Raw genomic sequence first — 18,178 nt, 5'->3', positions numbered from 1 at the left:
CACCACAGGCTATGACAGAAGGCAGAGTGGGGCAGTTGTCCTAAGAAACGAAGTTATTTGTAGGGATCAAAGAAAAAAGAAACTATTTGTTTGGAGCAGCAGTTTTCAACGTGTGGTAGGTCAGTTAGCTCTGCCCTAGGGATCTCAGAATCTTAGAAGATCCTTTCAGGCCTGACCTGTGGTGGCGCAGTGGGATAAAGCGTCGACCTGGAACACTGAGGTTGCCGGTTCGAAACCTTGGGCTTGCCCGGTCAAGGCACATATGGGAGTTGATGCTCCTGCTCCTCCCTCCCCTTCTCTCTCTCTCTCTCCTCTCTCTCTAAAAATTAATAAATAAAATATAAAAAAAAAAAAAAAAAAGAAGATCCTTTCAGAGTCTGCAGTGAAATCATTCATAATGATACTAATTAAAACTTTGCCTTTTTCACTCTCATTGTTTCACAGTGGAGTCTTTGGAAGGTTACCTGACATGTTAGACTGAATGCAGAGGCAGGTGTAAGAATACAGGTATGAGAAGTCCATTAAGGCCCTGGCCGGTTGGCTCAGCGGTAGAGCGTCGGCCTGGCGTGCGGGGGACCCAGGTTCGATTCCCGGCCAGGGCACATAGGAGAAGCGCCCATTTGCTTCTCCACCCCCACCCCCTTCCTCTCTGTCTCTCTCTTCCCCTCCCGCAGCCGAGGCTCCATTGGAGCAAAGATGGCCCCGGCGCTGGGGATGGCTCCTTGGCCTCTGCCCCAGGCGCTAGAGTGGCTTTGGTCGCGGCAGAGCGACGCCCCAGAGGGGCAGAGCATCGCCCCCTGGTGGGCAGAGCGTCGCCCCTGGTGGGTGTGCCGGGTGGATCCCGGTCGGGCGCATGCGGGAATCTGTCTGACTGTCTCTCCCCGTTTCCAGCTTCAGAAAAATACAAAAAAAAAAAAAGAAGTCCATTAAGCCAGATAGCAAAGAAATCTGCAAAAATACAAAACATTGGCACTATTCTCTTTTGTCTTTTTGTTCCCTTAGGAAAGTAGTTCTTTTTCATAAAAAATGTTATTTGCGTTGACATGTAATGGGTTTATCATGCTTATTTTCTAGTTAATATTTATTTTAAAAATTTGTTTTAATTCCTAATACAGTCAATATCAATATATTTAACTTATATAAATAAAAGGCTTTGAGATCCTCAATTTTTAGAAAGGTAAAGGGGTCCTGAGATCCAAGTTCGAGGACCACTGGTTCGGAGGAACCACGAGTGCACGGAGGAGGGCCCTGCCATGCCATCCTACCCTGGCGCGGCAGGAAGAACTCGCGACTGTGGCAGCCACAGCTCTGCCCCTTGGTAGCTGCGTGGCTTTGGGGACAATCCCCGCCGCCGCTGCCGCTGCCGCAGCTTATTGAGCGGTGACCACAGGTCAACCACTATCACAGCGATGCCTGGAGGGGTACAGGGGTCCTCGCGCGGCGACGGGAAACGAGAGGCTGGGGAAAGTAACCAACTTGAACACGGTCGCACGACGACGCAGGGTGGCGCCGGGATTCGAACCCACACGTTCGGCTCCAGAGCCCGGCCCCTCTCGCTACCTGCTCCTTCTCCGGCCATCCGTTTCCAGGCGTTTAAAGCCGGAATGACAGAGCGTGTCATGCAGGGGGCTCCGAGGTTGAATCGCCATGAAACCACAGGTCAGAACCCGCTGCTGGCCCGCCCCGGGAGCGAGGGATGGACGACCGTCCCCTCTCCACCCCCTTCCGTACCGGCCTTTCCAGACGGTATCCGCGCCCGTTTCCGCTCGGGGGAGGACCCCTGCTTCTCCATCTTCCACGCGTTCCTCCCTTGCGCGTAGACCGTTTCCACTCAGAGTCCGGGTCCTGGCGCGCGCGACCAGAGAAGCTCGTTCTCACTGCTGCGCGCGCCCCTGCGCGTCCCCGACGTCCACGCCCCAGCAGCCTCCGCGAAAAGCCAGTCGCTAGCGCAGGCGCAGTCACTGCTCACCCGCAGTCTGACGAGGCGGGGCTCGCTGTGCGATCCGGAAGTGCTTCCCCTTTCCCAAGCAGAGAGAGGAAGGAGACCGTGGAGCGCTAGGGTGTGGAGGCGCGGTCGGGCGCTGTCCTCAGCATGCAGCGATTACTTTTTCCGCCCTTGAAGGCCTTGATGGGGCGCCCGTGTCTCCGACTCCTGGTTCCGAGGGCGGCGCCTGGAGCACAGGTACCGCTCCGCAGCGGACTCAGAGTCGGGGAAACGGGCCTGGGGCGGAGGTGTGTGTGTGTGTGGGGGGAGGCTGGAGAAAGAGAATAGGTCACCCCACATGATTTTCCGTAGCTCCTTAGAGTTCAAAACGCATTTCCTTGTGTGTCCAGAGTCCCTGAGTTCTGAACTGGACCTACCACTTACTGGCTTTGTACTATTAGCCAAGTTCGGTAACCTTTCTGTGCCTTAATGTCCCCATCTAAAAATGGTGATAAGAACAGTACTTAATTTATTAAGACTGCTGGAAGGAGTAAATTCTATACACATCATGCAGTTAGCAAAGAGTAAAAGCTCGGTAAATTTTACCCAGATATTTGATTTTTGCTGAAACTTCCCAGGTAGTTGTGTTAGGGATTATAACCTCCTTTTACAAAGAAGGAAATTGAGACTTAATTTTAAGTTTTCTGAATTTTAAGTTTTCAGAAAACTTCTTAATTAGAAGCAGACAACCAAATGCCGGTCTTTGACCCTGAGGGATAGAGTTAGAAGAGGGCGTGTGTCCACTCAACTAGTAATGACTGTATTGAGTGATTGTTATGTATTAGGAACTGGGAAGCAAAAGACAAATACCAAAAGGCTATTGCCCTGGAGGAAGTTACAGTTTATTTGTTTATAATTCATTTAGTAAGGCTTTATTAAAGACCCGTTATGTAAGGGAGCTGTACTTGAAACAAAGGAAGCAGGAGGGAAAGAACCAGGCTGACCAGACACTGCTGTCCCCCAGCTCACAGTGAGTGGGAGATAGAGAGGAACCTGGAGTGTGTTTGGAATTGATAATGGAGGAAAGTGTGCTGGGAGTGACCTGGTGCAGACCTAGAAAAGTCTGGGAACGCTTCCCAGAGAAGGTGACATCTAAGCTGAGGTCTGCAGTAGGCACTACAGGCATACCTCGGAGATATTGCAGGTACGGTTCCAGACCACTGCAATAAAGCAAATATTGCAACAAATCGTGTGGCGTGAATTTTTTGTTTTCCCGGTGCATATAAAAGTTATATTTACACTATCCGGTAGTCTGTTAAGTATGCAATAGCATTATGTCTAAAAGAAAAACAATGTACATACCTTAATTTAAAAGTACTTTATTGCTAAAAAATGGGGACCATCATCTAAGCCTTCAGTGAGGCATAATTTTTTTGCTGATGGAGGGGCTTACCTTGGTACATATAGATGGCTGCTGACTGACTGATCAGGGTGGTGGTTCCTGATGGTTGGGTGGCTGTAGCAATTATTTAAAATGAGATAACAATGAAGTTTAGTACATTGATTGACTTCCTTTCGTGAGAATGATTTCTCTGTAGCATGCGATGCTGTTTGATAGCATTTTACCCACAGTGAAACTTCTTTCAAAATTGGAGTCAGTCCACTCAAATCCTGCCACCACTTTATGAACTAAATTTACATAATATTCTACATCCTTTGTTGTCATTTCAACAGTCTTCACCAGGAGTAGATACCATCTCAAGACACCACTTTCTTTACTCATCCATAAGAAGCAACTCCTCATCCATTGAAGTTTTATGATTAGGTTACAGCAATTGGGTTACATCTTTAGGCTCCACTTCTTTTTTTTTTTGTATTTTTCTGAAGTTGGAAACCGGGAGGTAGTCAGACAGACTCCCGCATGCGCCCGACCGGGATCCACCCGGCATGCCCACCAGCAGATGATGCTCCGCCCATCTGGGGCATTGTTCTGTTGCGACCAGAGCTATTCTAGCGCCTGAGGCAGAGGCCAGAGAGCCATCCTCAGCACCCGGGCCAACTTTGTTCCAATGGAGCCTTGGCTGCGGGAGGGGAAGAGAGAGACAGAGAGGGAGGGGTGGAGAAGCAGATGGGCGCTTCTCCTGTGGGCCCTGGCTGGGAATCGAACCCGGGACTCCTGCACGCCAGGCCGACGCTCTACCACTGAGCCAACTGGCCAGGGCCTAGGCTCCACTTCTAATTCTAGTTCCCTTGCTGTTTCTACCACATCTGGAATTCTTTCTTCCACTAAAGGCTTGGTTCCCTCCTAGTGTCATCCACAAGCAGGAGTCAAGTTCTTCCAAGCTCCTGTTATGTTGATATTTTCTCCTTTTTCTACGAATCATGAATGTTCTAAATGGTATCTAGAGTGATGAATCCTTTCTGGTAGGTTTTCAGTTTGCTCAATTCAGGGCTACCACAAACATGCAATTTGTAAAAAGAAAAAAAAGTAGTATCTGCAAAGTGCAGTAAAACGAGAAATGCCTGTATTTTCAGTTGGGACAAGTAGTGTCCCAGTCAAAGAGAAATGTTGTTTAAAGACCCTCAAAGAAAGAACAGAACCCATATATAGGTATGGGGTTAAGTGTGGGGGAAGTATGCAGAGACTAGGTTCATGCTGTGTGGGGATGGATGGGGACGAGGCTTAGACTGCAGGCAGGGAAACCAGTTGGAAGGAAGATGCAATAATCCAGTGAAGAGATGATTTCCCGGGACAGTAGCAGTGGAGATGTTGCTGTACAGCACACTCAACTCCAGAGTGGATTGAGTGTGCGTGGCAGTGGAGTGAGGTCTTTCCCTCTTTCTCCAGTTGTAATTTATCTGTCTTGATCCTTAGTGTGGTTGCAGCTGTGGGATGAGGAGCCTCTTGAGGCCAGGGCAATACAGCACCATCTCTGAAGTAGCTTTACAATCTGGAGGGGGTACAGTGTCCCTTCCCTCCAAGGCTGCAGAGCGGGTGGTGGGCCGATGGCTCCTGGTCTGCAGTGGAGCAGTGGCTGGAGCAGTTATTCTTGGTGGAGTAACTAGGTGAGTAATTTTCTCTTAGTGTGTCAGTCGTTTGAGTCAGTAGTGGCAAAGGATGACCAAGTGGGAAGGGACCCCGGGAATCGTGTATCCTAGCTCCCTCATTTTACAAATGCAGAAACTGAGGTCTATGAAGAGAATGTGTCTGATGGCTTACCCTGATAGAGAAGAGTTGCGAGTTTTTTTAGTAGGATCCCTTCACAAAGACTGGTTTAGATCTTAACTATTAGCTATACATTGTGTATATTTCCCCCTACAACCAGAGTTCAAATTTGTCCCCCAAATTTTTGTACAGTTTGAATTCAACCCAAATAAGTTCCATGCATCACAATTAGTTCTTATGCCTCTTCGTTCTCTTTAAACCTTCCCCTCCCCCCCAGCCTCGTCTTTGCAGTTTTTTGTTGAAGAAACCCAAATCATTTGTCCTATAGAGTTTCAAGGCTAGATTTTCCTGATTGCATTCTGTGGTAGTGTTTAACAAGTCCCGTGGTCCCCTGTATTTCCTGTAAACTGGTCATTGCTTGATCAGATTCAGGTTGGGGCAGGGGGGCAAAATACTTCGTAAGTGATCATAACATTTGTAAATACCTGGTATCTATTAGAGACGTCAGCCGCCATCGATAGTCATTGCCTAGATCCATTATTTCATGAGAGTTGCAGAATTGTAATATTATTCTATTAGCTCAGCTTTAAAGGGAAACTTCCCTCATCAATAATTGGGTTATCCTAAGGTACAATGTGTATAGGAAAGGAAGGGTAAATACTTGATTCTCTCCCTTTGTTTACCAATTTTCAAAATAATAAATTGGTTCCCAAGCATCCTCCAAAGGTAACCGATAAAAGTGTTTGAGTTTTTAAGTATTATGAACTCATAGGTCAAAATATTCTTGGAATGTTTTATTTCATTTGCAATGATGATGCTTTGCTCAAACTGTCCCATCTTTAGTCTGTGAGAGCCTCTCAAGTCAGCTCCAGAGTCATGACAGGACCCCAATAACCTTTGATTCCTTGCTTTCTGGATGGTAAGCTAGGCCAGGCTCTTCTTGTACGGTTCCTGCCTCGGGCCTAAAATCAGCCTTTTACTTTAGGGATCCTAACTCCTTTTGGTTTTAATAAAGTATGTGTTCTCAAATTCTCTCCATATTTCCACACCCTTATACCAAAATACTGTATGTATTAAATAGGCTGTTAAAGGGAAACTGACAAATTTGAGTTTTATGATTTTTAAATTCCCTCAAGAACCTAAAACGTTTTATACTTAAATCTCTTTTCCCCAAAGAAAGGTAAAGTTATTTAAAGTCAAATAGTCTTTATTGTTTACTAGTCTGTTGTATCTGTATCCTTTAAATAAACTTCACAAATAACTTTCTCAAAAAAAAAATCTCTTTTCCTTGTGTACATAAGGCTGGTTATGCATTTAGGGCAAATTTCTTTGGTCTAAGGTTGATTTTGCTGTTTCTGTCAAAATTCTAAGTAGTAAGAAAAGAGGACAGTGTCAGAGAGGAAACGATGTGTTTCTCTTTAGAGGGGTTTGTATCCAGATCCACTTGTAAACCATTTGTGCGTGCGTGATCCAGCATTGTGCACATGCGCACGCTCTCTCCAATTCCTTTCCTAAGGTTGACAGAGTCTGGCCTCTCAATGGTAGATTGGCATTTAATAAAAGAGATGAAGCCACCCACAAGCCAAGGGGAATGGGAAGCAGAATTCCAAAAATATCAGCAATTTCCAGAATTTAAAATGTAAGTATTATAGAAAACCAGGTAAACATCCCATGAGATCCACTCAGTCTTTTGCTTATTTAAACATGTCAGAATGATTAGATTCCATTATTTGTTGACATTTGGCTTAGTTATGTTCAGTGAGCTTCCTACTCTAAACCTCCAATTCCAAAGTGATCGTGAGGTCACTGATGAGGAAGAGGGCAGACCTATCAAGCTTTGAAGCTGAGAATGTTCCTGCATTCCACTGGGAAGTAGAAATCAGATGGGTGTTTCCTATTTCTTATTTTTTGACTTCTCTTTTCACTCAGCTTGAATCATGATATGACATTGGCAGAATTCAAGTTCATCTGGTACATGGAGTACTCACATCGCATGTGGGGTCGCCTGGTAGGCCTCGCATACATCCTGCCTGCTGCCTACTTTTGGAGAAAGGGCTGGCTCAGCCGGGGCATGAAAGGACGTGTGCTTGCCCTCTGTGGGTTAGTGTGCTTCCAGGTGAGATTTAGTCAAGTTTGGGAAACCAAGATGCTCCCAAGAGCTTCCTAGTTGGCATTGTTTTGAAGGAAGTAATTTTATAACAGAGGAGGTGAGAGCGTGGATTTTAGTGTCACATTCCTGGCGTCAGGGCCCAGCTCTGCCACTTAGTAGGGCAAGTTCTAACCCCTGTAGGCTATGCTTTTCTTCCCTGTGAACAGGGATCATAATAGTGCCTAACTCTTTAGGTTGCATGAATATTAAATGAGATCATGCATATAAAGTACCGTATTTCTCCATGTATAAGACGCACCTTAATTTTGGGACCTGAAATTTGGAAAAAAAAAATGTCTTACATAAAGTTATTGAACTCAAGTTTTATTCATCATAAAATTCATACAACTCATCACTATCAAAACTCCCATCCATTAGCTTGTTCTCACCTGAGTCTGGTGACGAATCAGTGTCTTCAACAATGAGCGCAAAAACAAGTGCGAGAAAGCAGGAAATGCAAGTAAAAAAAGACTACAACCACTGTATAAGACGCACCCAGTGTTTAGACCCCAAATCTTTCAGAAAATGGTGCATCTTATACATGGGGAATATGGTACTCAGGCTAGTGCCTGGAATCAGTTAGCAGTAAATATATTTTCATGTCACAAGCATTATAGTTTCTTTCCTACTGTGGCTCCCCTCTTGGGTTCTCCTCTCCTTCCCTTTTCTAACCTGCCTTCTCTGTGAGCATCTGGATCCCTGTGGTAGAATAGCCGCAGAAGCAAGGAGGAAAATTCCAAAAGAGAGAGACAGTTTGTGGATGAGGAATCCTAAAATAATAGCTGTAGCGCAGAGATATTCAAGGACTATTTAAATGGTTGAAATCATGTGAGTCGAACTCCTTTTACGGAAAAGAGTATTGAAGAACTGTCACAGTTAAGGGGAGGCTGAAAGCCAAGAAAAGGAAGAAGTATACAGGCCCTAAGGGAGAGTAGCAGAGCATCAAAGAAATATCAAATGTGATCAGGAGAAAGTGCATTGGTTCATTTAATTTGAAGTGCTGAGAATATGAAGCAAATATGTAGAAGGAATTAAGCAGAGAGATGGAAGAGATGAAATAGGGGCAATCGAAATAATACAGAATGAGACAAAGAAAAGCCTAATAGAGAGTGGGGGTCAGGGTGAAACAAAACAAAAGTTTGTTTTAGAATGGGAAGAAGAAAGCCCCCTGAAGACAGACTCCCAGGGAGCCAGAAAACTGAAGATGCAAATAGGTGATGGAGGGCAGAAAGTGAGGGCTTGCAAATCCCACGTAAACCCTTCGTCTTCCAGTGTCCTGTGCAGAGGAAATGAAGATAGTTTACACCCAGGGTAGTCAGGCGGGGGAAGGAAATGTGCAGAAAGAGTTCAGGAAGAGAATATATTTAGAAGAGATGGGAGAAGCCCTGGCTGGATAGCTCAGTTGTTTAGAATGTTGCCCCTTAGCACAGAAGTTGCTGGTTCAATTCCCGGTCAGGACACATACAGGAACAGATTGATGTTCCTGTCTTTCTCGCTCTCTTTCTGCCTTCTCCTCGCTTTGAAATCAATAAATAAAAATTTTAAAAAAGAAAAAGGAGAGGTGGGAGATTCTATTGGCTTGGCAGGGTGGGGTGAAAGGGCTGTATCTGATATGATTGGAACTGACATTTGCTTGTATTACTTGAAAAAGTCAGTAAAAGCGGGAATCAGAGAATAATAATACATTGCTTCAACTTTTAAACATGTATTTTTATTTATTTTTTTATTTTCTAAAGTTTTACTTTTATTATTAAGTGAGAGGCAGGGAAGCAGAGACAGACTCCTGCAAGTGCCAGACTGGGATCTACCTGGCAAGCCCCTACCAGGTGATGCTATGCCCAGCTGGTCTGCAGGTCCATTGCTTAGCAACCGAGCTATTTCAGTGCCTGAAACCGAGGCCGGGGAGCCATCCTCAGCGCCTGGAGCCAACTTTGCTTGAACCATTCGAGCCATGGCTGCGGGAGGAAAAGAGGGGGGGGGTGGAGAGGGGAAGGGTGAAGAAGCGGATGGTTGCTTCTCCTGTGTGCCCTGACTGAGAATCAAATTCAGACTTCCACACACCGGGCTGACAGTCTACCACTGAGCCAACCAGCCAGAGTCTTTAAAAAAATTTTTTTAATGAAGAGCTAAGGCCTGTTCTTTAGTCCTCTGATTGAAGTTCAACCTCAGATCTCTTGCACCCCCATAAACTATCACTTTGTTTCATTTTCCTTAAAGAGGAGTGAGAACTTAGATACTTACAAAGCAATCTGACTGCAAAGCCTTACAGATTTTTATGACTTTCCCCACAAAACTTGTATAATTTCCTATTCCCACCTAACTTGAGAGTAGTTGTGGGGGTTTTTGTTGTTTTTTTTTGTTTGTTTTTTTTATTTTTTTTACAGAGACAGAGAGTGAGTCAGAGAGAGGGATAGACAGAGACAGACAGACAGGAACAGAGAGAGATGAGAAGCATCAATCATTAGTTTTTCGTTGCAACACCTTAGTTGTTCATTGATTGCTTTCTGATATGTGCCTTGACTGCGGGCCTTCAGCAGACCGAGTAACCCCTTGCTGGAGCCAGCGTCCTTGGGTTCAAGCTGGTGGGCTTTTGCTCAAACCAGATGAGCCCGCGCTCAAGCTGGTGACCTCGGGGTCTCGAACCTGGGTCCTTCTGCATCCCAGTCCGACGCTCTATCCACTGCGCCACCGCCTGGTCAGGCTTGTTTTTGTTTTTGACCATAGTTTTTAAGCTTTCTCAAGTTTTCTAAAACATTCAATTTAGTTTTTATACAAACAGCTCTCTTTTTATTCTCATATTTCACTGATTTATAGGTTAAATCATATCAAGTGTATGTAAGGTTTTGCCCACAGATAAACTTTTTTGTACGCTTCTATATTTGACCATACTTCAATAAAATCTAGTCAGTGGTTAAATATTTATGGAGCTGTGTGTGGAGATGTGGATAGGTCATGACTCCTAGGATACTGGGGACAGGGGAGAGGTGTGGAAAGGAGGGATCTAGTGGGGACTACATCTGATAATTGATTACTCACTTTCTTAGAGAGTAAAGTTGAATAGATACTTTCAACTTTGTTTTATTTGCTCGTTCTCTTTTTCGGTTCTAGGGTCTATTGGGGTGGTATATGGTGAAAAGTGGATTAGAAGAAAAACCAGATTCTCATGACATCCCTCGGGTCAGTCAGTACCGCCTTGCTGCCCACCTGGGATCAGCCCTTGTCCTTTATTGCGCCAGCTTGTGGACCTCGCTCTCACTGCTGCTTCCTCAGCACAAGGTAGGAGTCAGTCTGTGCTGTTACCACATCCGCACGGACTCGGACAGGGTCCGAGAAACAGTACTTCTGGTTCTACTAGGAAGTTGTGTCAAAATGCACATATTCCCTTAGTGACATCTATCAGTTAACCAGAAACTAGGTATAACCAACTAGGTAGAGGAACACTGAAGTCGGGACTGGATATAGCTTTGGGACTACAATGTGCAGAGTTAATTTGAACTGGAGCAGCTCATGCAAAGGAGAAGTAGTTTTAGGAGCCTAATAGTTTGTCAGCATTGCCTGCTGGGAAAGGTGAAAACAAGAATTTTAGAAAAAGTGGGAAGGAGTACCAACAACAAGAGTATCCCCACTGCTCTACTTCTGACTCCCCCAGGGATGGTAGATGGTGAGGTGAGGAAGGCCAGAGCGAGACGATTTCTGGCCCCATGGTGGCGCACAAGAGCCATGTGGGTGGTTGGTTCTGTAGAAGGGGAGGTACCATTCATCAAGTCGAACAATACAGTAAACCTTAGTGATCTTGCCTTAAAGGATTTTCTCAGTAGGCTGATTAAAGGTTTTTCTAGTTTTGTTTTGTTTTTAAATTAATAATAGTTTAGGTGTTGAAGTCATCCTTGACCCAGATAACCTGTTCATGGAGTGGATTTTCGGAAAACAGGAGGACATTTAAGTAGAATCACCAGTAGGTACTTAGAGCCAGTGGCCTGGACTCTGGTAAGGATAGGAGATGTTGACTTGGCAGTCACCCCACAGGGAAGCCAGATGGAGCTGACACACTGGTATGGTTGACAAGTCCACATCTGAATAACTCCTGTTCTCCTGGCTTTCAAAGCCAAAATCCTAAAATGAATTGCTATATCAATAGATGTACATCCAGACAGCCCATTTGTTCAATTCTTATCATCTGGCTCCCCTAACCCCTGTGCACACAGAACCCCACAGTCACCTACTCACCCTCTACTGAAATGGAATTTTACAGGTTACTAATGACTTTTTAATTATCCATTAAATGTTTTCCTCTTCTGAAAATTTATTTATATTCCACTAATTACAGAAGAGGTTTGACATGATAGTCCAACATACTATCTAACTAGTTACATGTGGCTATTTAAATTTTAATTAATATTAAAATAAAATTAACTTTAAACAAACTTGTTACTTATTTCAGCTATAAATAAAATAAACTTTTTATTTAATTTTAAGTTGCTCTAGCCTCTTTTAAGTCCTCATTATCCACATATTGGGCAACACAGATAATAGAACATTTCCATCATCGCAGAAAGTTCTATTTGACAGCACTGACATATTGTGCTATAAAGTTTTAGTGATGATACCTAATTCTTCACATACTAGATTATAAAGCATTTGTGGGCAGCACTCTGACCTAACCTTTTTGTATCTTTATGTTTACCTGTTTATAAACTTCTTAGTAAATATTTGTTGATTTGCTGATTAGTATCAGAAGTTAGCTATAGTTAAAAAAAAAGAAAGAAAGACGTGCAAGAATCTCCACTCTAGGCATTTTATGCAATTTTGATTCTGACTATATTTGTTAAGCACTAAATATCACACAAAAGGTGAAAATCCAGTCCTGTATCTTAGACCACATCATTTCAACCATGGTGAAGCATTTCTCCCTGGACCATGCAAACCGTTCAGGTATTCAGTAGACACATAGTGATACCTACAGCCAAGCCCTGGGCCAGGATTACTGTAATCAGCAAGACAGATGGCAGTTCCTGCTCTCACAAAGCTCACAGGCTAGCAGGGAAGGCAGGCAGTAGGTGTACACATTTAACAAAATATGATGCCTGTCAGAACAGAATGTGTGCTGGGAGTACCTAACGTGACCTCAAATTGCCTTGGAGATCTTCGCTGCCTCTTGTAGCTCCTGCAGTACAGTTAACCTGATGATTCTCTTCTTCAGTTGCCTGAAACCCGTCAACTCCTGTGGTTGAGACGACTTGCTCATGGCACAGCAGGCCTGGTGTTCCTCACGGCTCTCTCAGGTAGGACTCTTCAAGATGGCCTGTTTTCATTCCACTCAGTGAGGGCCCCTTGTCTAGTCCCTTTTCCCTTCTTCCCTGTGTCTTCATAGTTCCCTTTCACAGCTGCCTCTCTCTCACCCATCATCGTTACCCTGTCTTCTGTTCCTTCCTTCCAAAAAACCTGCTTTCCAGTCAGTTGAACAAAAATATTGGTCGTGTACCTGGATCCATTCTGCATAGACTCAAACCCTGGTTCACCACCTGTGAACTCTTTGACCTTGTACAAGCTATGGAGCCTCTCTGGGCCTCAGTAACCTCATCTGTAAAATGGGATGATGTTATAATAGTATGAGTAGAATATGTGAAGTGCTTGCAACAGTACCTGGCATGTAACTAAAGCTATTTAAGTGTTAACTGCCATTATTATGTAAACATTATTGTGATTATTACATATACCAAGATGGGTCAGACAGAAGGCCTCCCCTCAAAGATGGGAGGGAGGTCTAAGGTAGGGAGGTCGTTGGGGCAAAGAGACCAGCACAGGTCTTTCTCATTCTTTAAGTCACACTTCTACCGCTCTCATTCTAGAACTGTGCTATCTAGTACAATGATTACTAGTCTCGTGTGACTATTTAAACTTAAATTATTTAAAATTAAATAAAATTTAAAAGTTAGGTCTTCAGTCCCACTAGCTGCATTTCAAGGGCTCAGGAGCCACCTGTGGCCAGCAGCTGTGGTACTGCATGGCGGATACAGAACATTGCCATCACCCCAGAAAGTTCTGTTGGACAGCACTGCTTTAAAATCATCAAACCAGTGATCTCCCCAACCCTCCCCCCCTTTATTTTAGTGAAAGAGAATGAATTTTGACTTGATAAGTGGTATTACAAAATAAGGAATGTGATCTAAACATCCCCAAATGCTCTTTGATCATAAATAATGAGATAATAAGTAATGGAATCAAAATAATAATTTGACCTTAATAATAATTCAAGAATACACTGTTCATGTGTTTATGCAGGACTTAGTTTATAAGGTTTTTTTTTCATTTCTCTGTTCATTCAAACACTGTTTGAGCACCCGGGGAAGAGATAGACAATAGAAACAATACGCCAGTGTTCAGCACTGTGAAGAAGAGGAAAGCCCGATAAGGCAGAGGTGGGTTGGAGGGGTGCAGTCTTACACAGGATCACTGGGGAGGTCCCTGGCAAGGTGGCATTCGAGTGGAGACCTGAGGAAGCACATTATGCAGATATCTGGAGGAAGGACACTCCAGAATAGATCAGTAGTTCCCAGTGTGGGAATCACTAAGGGAATTTTTCCAAATTAGCACGCCTCTCGCCAGAGCCTCCAGTTCACTTCTCCAGGGGAGGCGTGCCAAACTCGGCATGGAACAAGTGAGGGTGTAGTTGCTTTTCTTTTCAGTTCTCATGGTGATCGTGATGTATATTACCTGTTTGAGAACCCCTACAGTAAATATTTCTATGTATCATTCTCTGGCACTTCCTCTTCTCTAACTCTGGGATAATAAACTTTTTCTATGTCAAAATAGTATTTGGCCTCTTCTCTCATTTTAATAAATACCATTCACCTTGGCTTATAGGGGCTTTTGTGGCAGGACTGGATGCTGGGCTTGTTTACAACTCCTTCCCCAAGATGGGAGAGTCTTGGATCCCGGAGGACCTCTTTACCTTCTCCCCCGTCCTGAGGAATGCTTTTGAGAATCCCACCATGGTGCAGTTTGATCACCGGATCCTGGTAAGCCTGGCTGGTGGTCACTGGCTACTAAGCACAGGGAGCCTCTCACAGGCTTTGGGGTGTTCAAAGCACTGATGGTGACAGTGAGAGGGTAGAGTGGACACTGGATTTCTTTTCCGTTTCAGAAGAAATGGAGGTGATGTTTTTCTCCTAATTACCCACACACCTTCCAGCCAAATTCTGGCTTTCAGGATACTGCCAGCTTCTCAAAGTTCAAATCTGCCTTTTACCTCCTGGCAAATAACCCCTTTCTGTCCTGCACACATGTAGGCGAGTCATTTTAGCAGGTACAGGCTGAGTAGAGAAGAGAGTACAAAGACAGTGGTGGTTGTCAGAACTGAACCAGAACCCCAGGGAGCCAAGAGCATCATACATACTTTGTTTCGAGTAAGCTAATGTTTGTAGGGCCTGCTGTGGGTCGTGTTAAGATTGGCCTGGGGGCCCGGGCATGACAAATGGGAGCAGGGAAGGTCAGCAAGGAGACCGGGAGCAGTAGTGCTACTGCAGTGAAGCAGGGGAGCGTGATGGGGTGCAGGGATTCATGGTGGGAGTGGACTTAAGAAGAATGATGAATCCGAGAGACGCTGTAGGAATAGAAGACGGGCTGTAGAAATGAAGGAGAGGAAAGATCAAGGGAGATCCTGAAGTTTCCTCTGGGCAGTACTTAAAACATGATCAGCAAAAATGAGACTGTTGGAACGAGCTAGAGATGGGAGGATGTCATCAGATTGAGGTGTGCTGAGTGTGACCGTATAGCATACATGTAAACAGAGATGTCCAGAGACGCAGCTGTCCACAGGGGCTGCTGGGCCGCGAAAGTCGCCATGTGGGGGCTCAGTCCCCACCGCCATGCATTTTAGATTGAGCAGAGTCTGGTTGAAACTGTCATCGTGGACAGCTTTGAGAAGGAGAAGCAGTGAAGCAGATGTACAATTACGACAGAGGAACATCCTCAGCATCCTGTGGGGGGATGGAGACCCTACTGCCGGCCCCAGACCTCGTTCTGAAGGGGCGGGAATGAAGAGGAGACTCGGGATCTTTGTTAGCACTAGCTGGCAACACCACCGCCTCCGCTGCTCCCTGCCCAGGAAAATAATAACCCTCATGGCTGGAGCCAGCCCTGCTTTAGAAATACAGGGTTAGAGTAGAGGTAAAATTAGGGAATGAATTATAACATGAGGGCCGTGCCTGGGGAACTCGTCAGTGAAAGGTGGGTAAGATCATGGAGAGCATATAAAGTGACAGGGACGGAAACTTTAGGTGGCGCCCTGGGGAACACCGACTCTGGCAAGCAGGCAGGGGGCGGGAAAGAGACAGGAGCAGTGATCCAAGGGGACTGCAGGTGGCGCTCTGGGACAGGAGAGTGCCTGGCCCTTACTCACTGGTTCTCGAGGAGATCCGTGTAAGGTGAGCGGCAGTCAGGAGGGTGGGATGTGTCTTCCTGCCGCTTGATGGGACTTTCTCCTTGCAGGGAATCTCTTCAGTTACTGCCGTTACAGCGCTCTACTTCCTGTCCCGGAGAGTTCCCCTTCCTCGAAGGACCAAAGTGGCAGCAGTGACCCTGCTAGCTTTGGCATATACACAGGTATAAACCACTCCTTCTCAGCCTGAGGGTGTCCCCCAAACAAGGTTAAACAGGAAAGAGAAAATATTTTCATACTTTTAAAATAGGCCAGAAGATTAATAACCAGAAAATACACAGTTCTCACAAGAGGCATGATGAGTGACCAATAAATATGAAAAGCTGTTTAGTCTCCCCGTGATCACGAAGGAGCGAGTGAAAACAATGCATGCCATTCTGTGCTTGTCAGATTGGGAAAAAATGAAAAAGATAATCAGGTATTGGCACAGATATAAGAAAATGGATACCTTCATATATTCTTGGGGGTAGCATGTGTTTGGCATTTTTTAGAGGGCAGTTTGGCAGTATCTTTTTTTTTTTAATTTTTTTTAAATTTTATTTATTTATTTTTACAGAGACAGAGAGAGAGAGTCTGAGAGAGGGATAGACAGAGACAGACAGGAACAGAGAGAGATGAGAAGCATCAATCATCAGTTTTTTGTTGCGCGTTGCGACACCTTAGTTGTTCATTGATTGCTTTCTCATATGTGCCTTGACCGCGGGCCTTCAGCAGACCGAGTAACCCCTTGCTGGAGCCAGTGACCTTGGGTCCAAGCTGGTGAGCTTTGCTCAAACCAGATTAGCCTACGCTCAAGTTGGTGACCTCGGGGTCTCAAACCTGGGTCCTTCCGCATCCCAGTCCGACGCTCTGTCCACTGCTCCACCACCTGGTCAAGCTGGCAGTATCTTTTAAAATGTTAAATGTGTCTGTAAGGAAATTCATTATAGAATTGCTGTTATGGTGAAAAATTGGAAACAACCTAAGTAATTAAACAACTATGGTAAATTTATGCTGTGGAACAGTGTACAGCAGTTTAAAATAAGATCTCAAGACATATATTAAGTGACAAAAGGCAAGTGACCAAACAATGTATTTTTTTTTAAAGCATAAAACTGTGTTTTTCTAAAAGCATTTATACAAAATTAGAAGTGTGTAGAAACCAGTAACAGACTAGCTTTGGTAAGGGGAACTGGATAGGGTGAAGGATGATTAAGGGAAATTTTACACTTGTTGGTTTTAATTCATGGTACATATACTTACTTGTGAAATAAAAATTTCCAGTGTTCTGATGGGAGAATGTAGATCTAGGTTTGTGTATCTGGCTGTCGGTGCCGTCATTTCAGCTCGGAATTTGTGGTTCCTGCTTTGCTTACTGCTTTCTTTCCTCTGCCACAGGTGGGCTTGGGCATTAGCACTCTGCTGCTGTACGTTCCGACTCCTCTGGCTGCCACCCACCAGTCAGGCTCCTTGGCTCTGCTCAGTGTTGCCCTCTGGCTCATGAATGAACTCCGAAGAGTCCCAAAATAATTCCAAGACGACCAGCTGCATAGGACTGAAACGGCATTTGAGAACTAGTAAGAGCACAGGGACTTGGGTTTTGCTAAGAGGATGACCTTGGCATATCAAGTGGTTTCCGGATCGGTCAAGCTTTAAAAAATCCTTTTTCTGTTTTTGAAAGTCACTGGATTAAGAATGTCATTAGGTATGGCTGCATTAAAGATTCTTTTTTAAATCTGTACTTTTCACATTGAAAATCAGTTTTTAACTTAGAAAAGGATATACTTTGCTGCTTCTTAATAGGTTCTGTCTCAGATTCCTCATGTTGACGAACTTTTGGTTCTACATGGATCATCTGTCTTACTGACCTCCTGAGTCCTGAATTCTAAGTAGAAATTCTTTATGATCTCCACTTCTATCAGGTGAAGATTCATAGGGAAAGATTGTCACACCCTAAAACAGCCAGGTAGCCTTCAACAAGAAATAGCTACTGTCTTCTGGTATCCTGACTTAAAATGGGTAGGGTGGATTTTGACAGGCTTGGTATCTGTGCAGCAAAATGGATTATCAGTATGTAGAAAAGGAGATAATCACTGGTGATCCACTTGGATTCATCAAGCACTATCCTATAGAGTGCTGTTACATTGCTAGGTCAAATGAATGGCATAGGTAATATAATATAAATCAATTCCTGAAAGAGGTTCCTTGTGGATGAGAAAAACATGACCTTAATGGGAGACATGGACAATTTAAACAAGTTGTTGATTAATGAATTGGTATGATTTTTGTCTCTATTGTTTCACAGGGATCTCTGTCATAATCTACTTTATTTTTTAAAGCAGTGTCTGGATGAAGGGATTGGATCAGATCTGAGTATGAAGCAACCCAACATTGCTAATATTTTTCTTTTCAAAAGATGAGTGTTGCAATGAGAAGAAAAATATTTTTTAAAAGGCTAGTAACACAAATGTGTATATAAAAAAAGAGTAGAAAATAATGTGTGACATTTGTGACTGCAGA

General features: G+C 44.3%; 2 protein-coding genes across 4 annotated transcripts in view; one reads left to right on the top strand and one right to left on the bottom strand.

Moving 5' to 3' along the window:
* The window catches only part of CUTC (cutC copper transporter), a 34,138-nt gene extending 32,225 nt beyond the window's left edge, over window positions 1-1,913 (bottom strand). For both annotated transcript variants that reach the window (XM_066240140.1, XM_066240142.1), the window contains exon 1: window positions 1,732-1,913. In XM_066240140.1, the coding sequence (XP_066096237.1) occupies window positions 1,732-1,792 (61 nt within the window). In that variant the 5' untranslated portion in view covers window positions 1,793-1,913. The remainder of the gene's footprint in view (window positions 1-1,731) is intronic.
* A 105-nt stretch (window positions 1,914-2,018) lies between these two features.
* Window positions 2,019-17,399, top strand: COX15 (cytochrome c oxidase assembly homolog COX15). 2 transcript variants are annotated; one of them, XM_066240137.1, is made up of 9 exons: window positions 2,020-2,182; window positions 4,800-4,990; window positions 6,607-6,729; window positions 7,020-7,206; window positions 10,348-10,515; window positions 12,440-12,521; window positions 14,104-14,258; window positions 15,730-15,843; window positions 17,057-17,399. In XM_066240137.1, the coding sequence occupies exons 1-9, from the start codon at window positions 2,093-2,095 to the stop codon at window positions 17,186-17,188; spliced, it is 1,242 nt and encodes a 413-aa protein (XP_066096234.1). In that variant the 5' UTR covers window positions 2,020-2,092; the 3' UTR covers window positions 17,189-17,399. The 2 variants fall into 2 exon arrangements, with proteins under 2 accessions (XP_066096235.1, XP_066096234.1); XM_066240138.1 differs by lacking the exon at window positions 4,800-4,990 and having other exon boundaries at window positions 2,019-2,232.
* Window positions 17,400-18,178: the final 779 nt, after the last annotated feature.

The sequence above is a fragment of the Saccopteryx bilineata genome, chromosome 7 (assembly GCF_036850765.1).
Source record: "Saccopteryx bilineata isolate mSacBil1 chromosome 7, mSacBil1_pri_phased_curated, whole genome shotgun sequence".
NCBI lineage: Eukaryota > Metazoa > Chordata > Mammalia > Chiroptera > Emballonuridae > Saccopteryx > Saccopteryx bilineata.
This window is presented reverse-complemented; position numbering and strand designations above follow the sequence as displayed.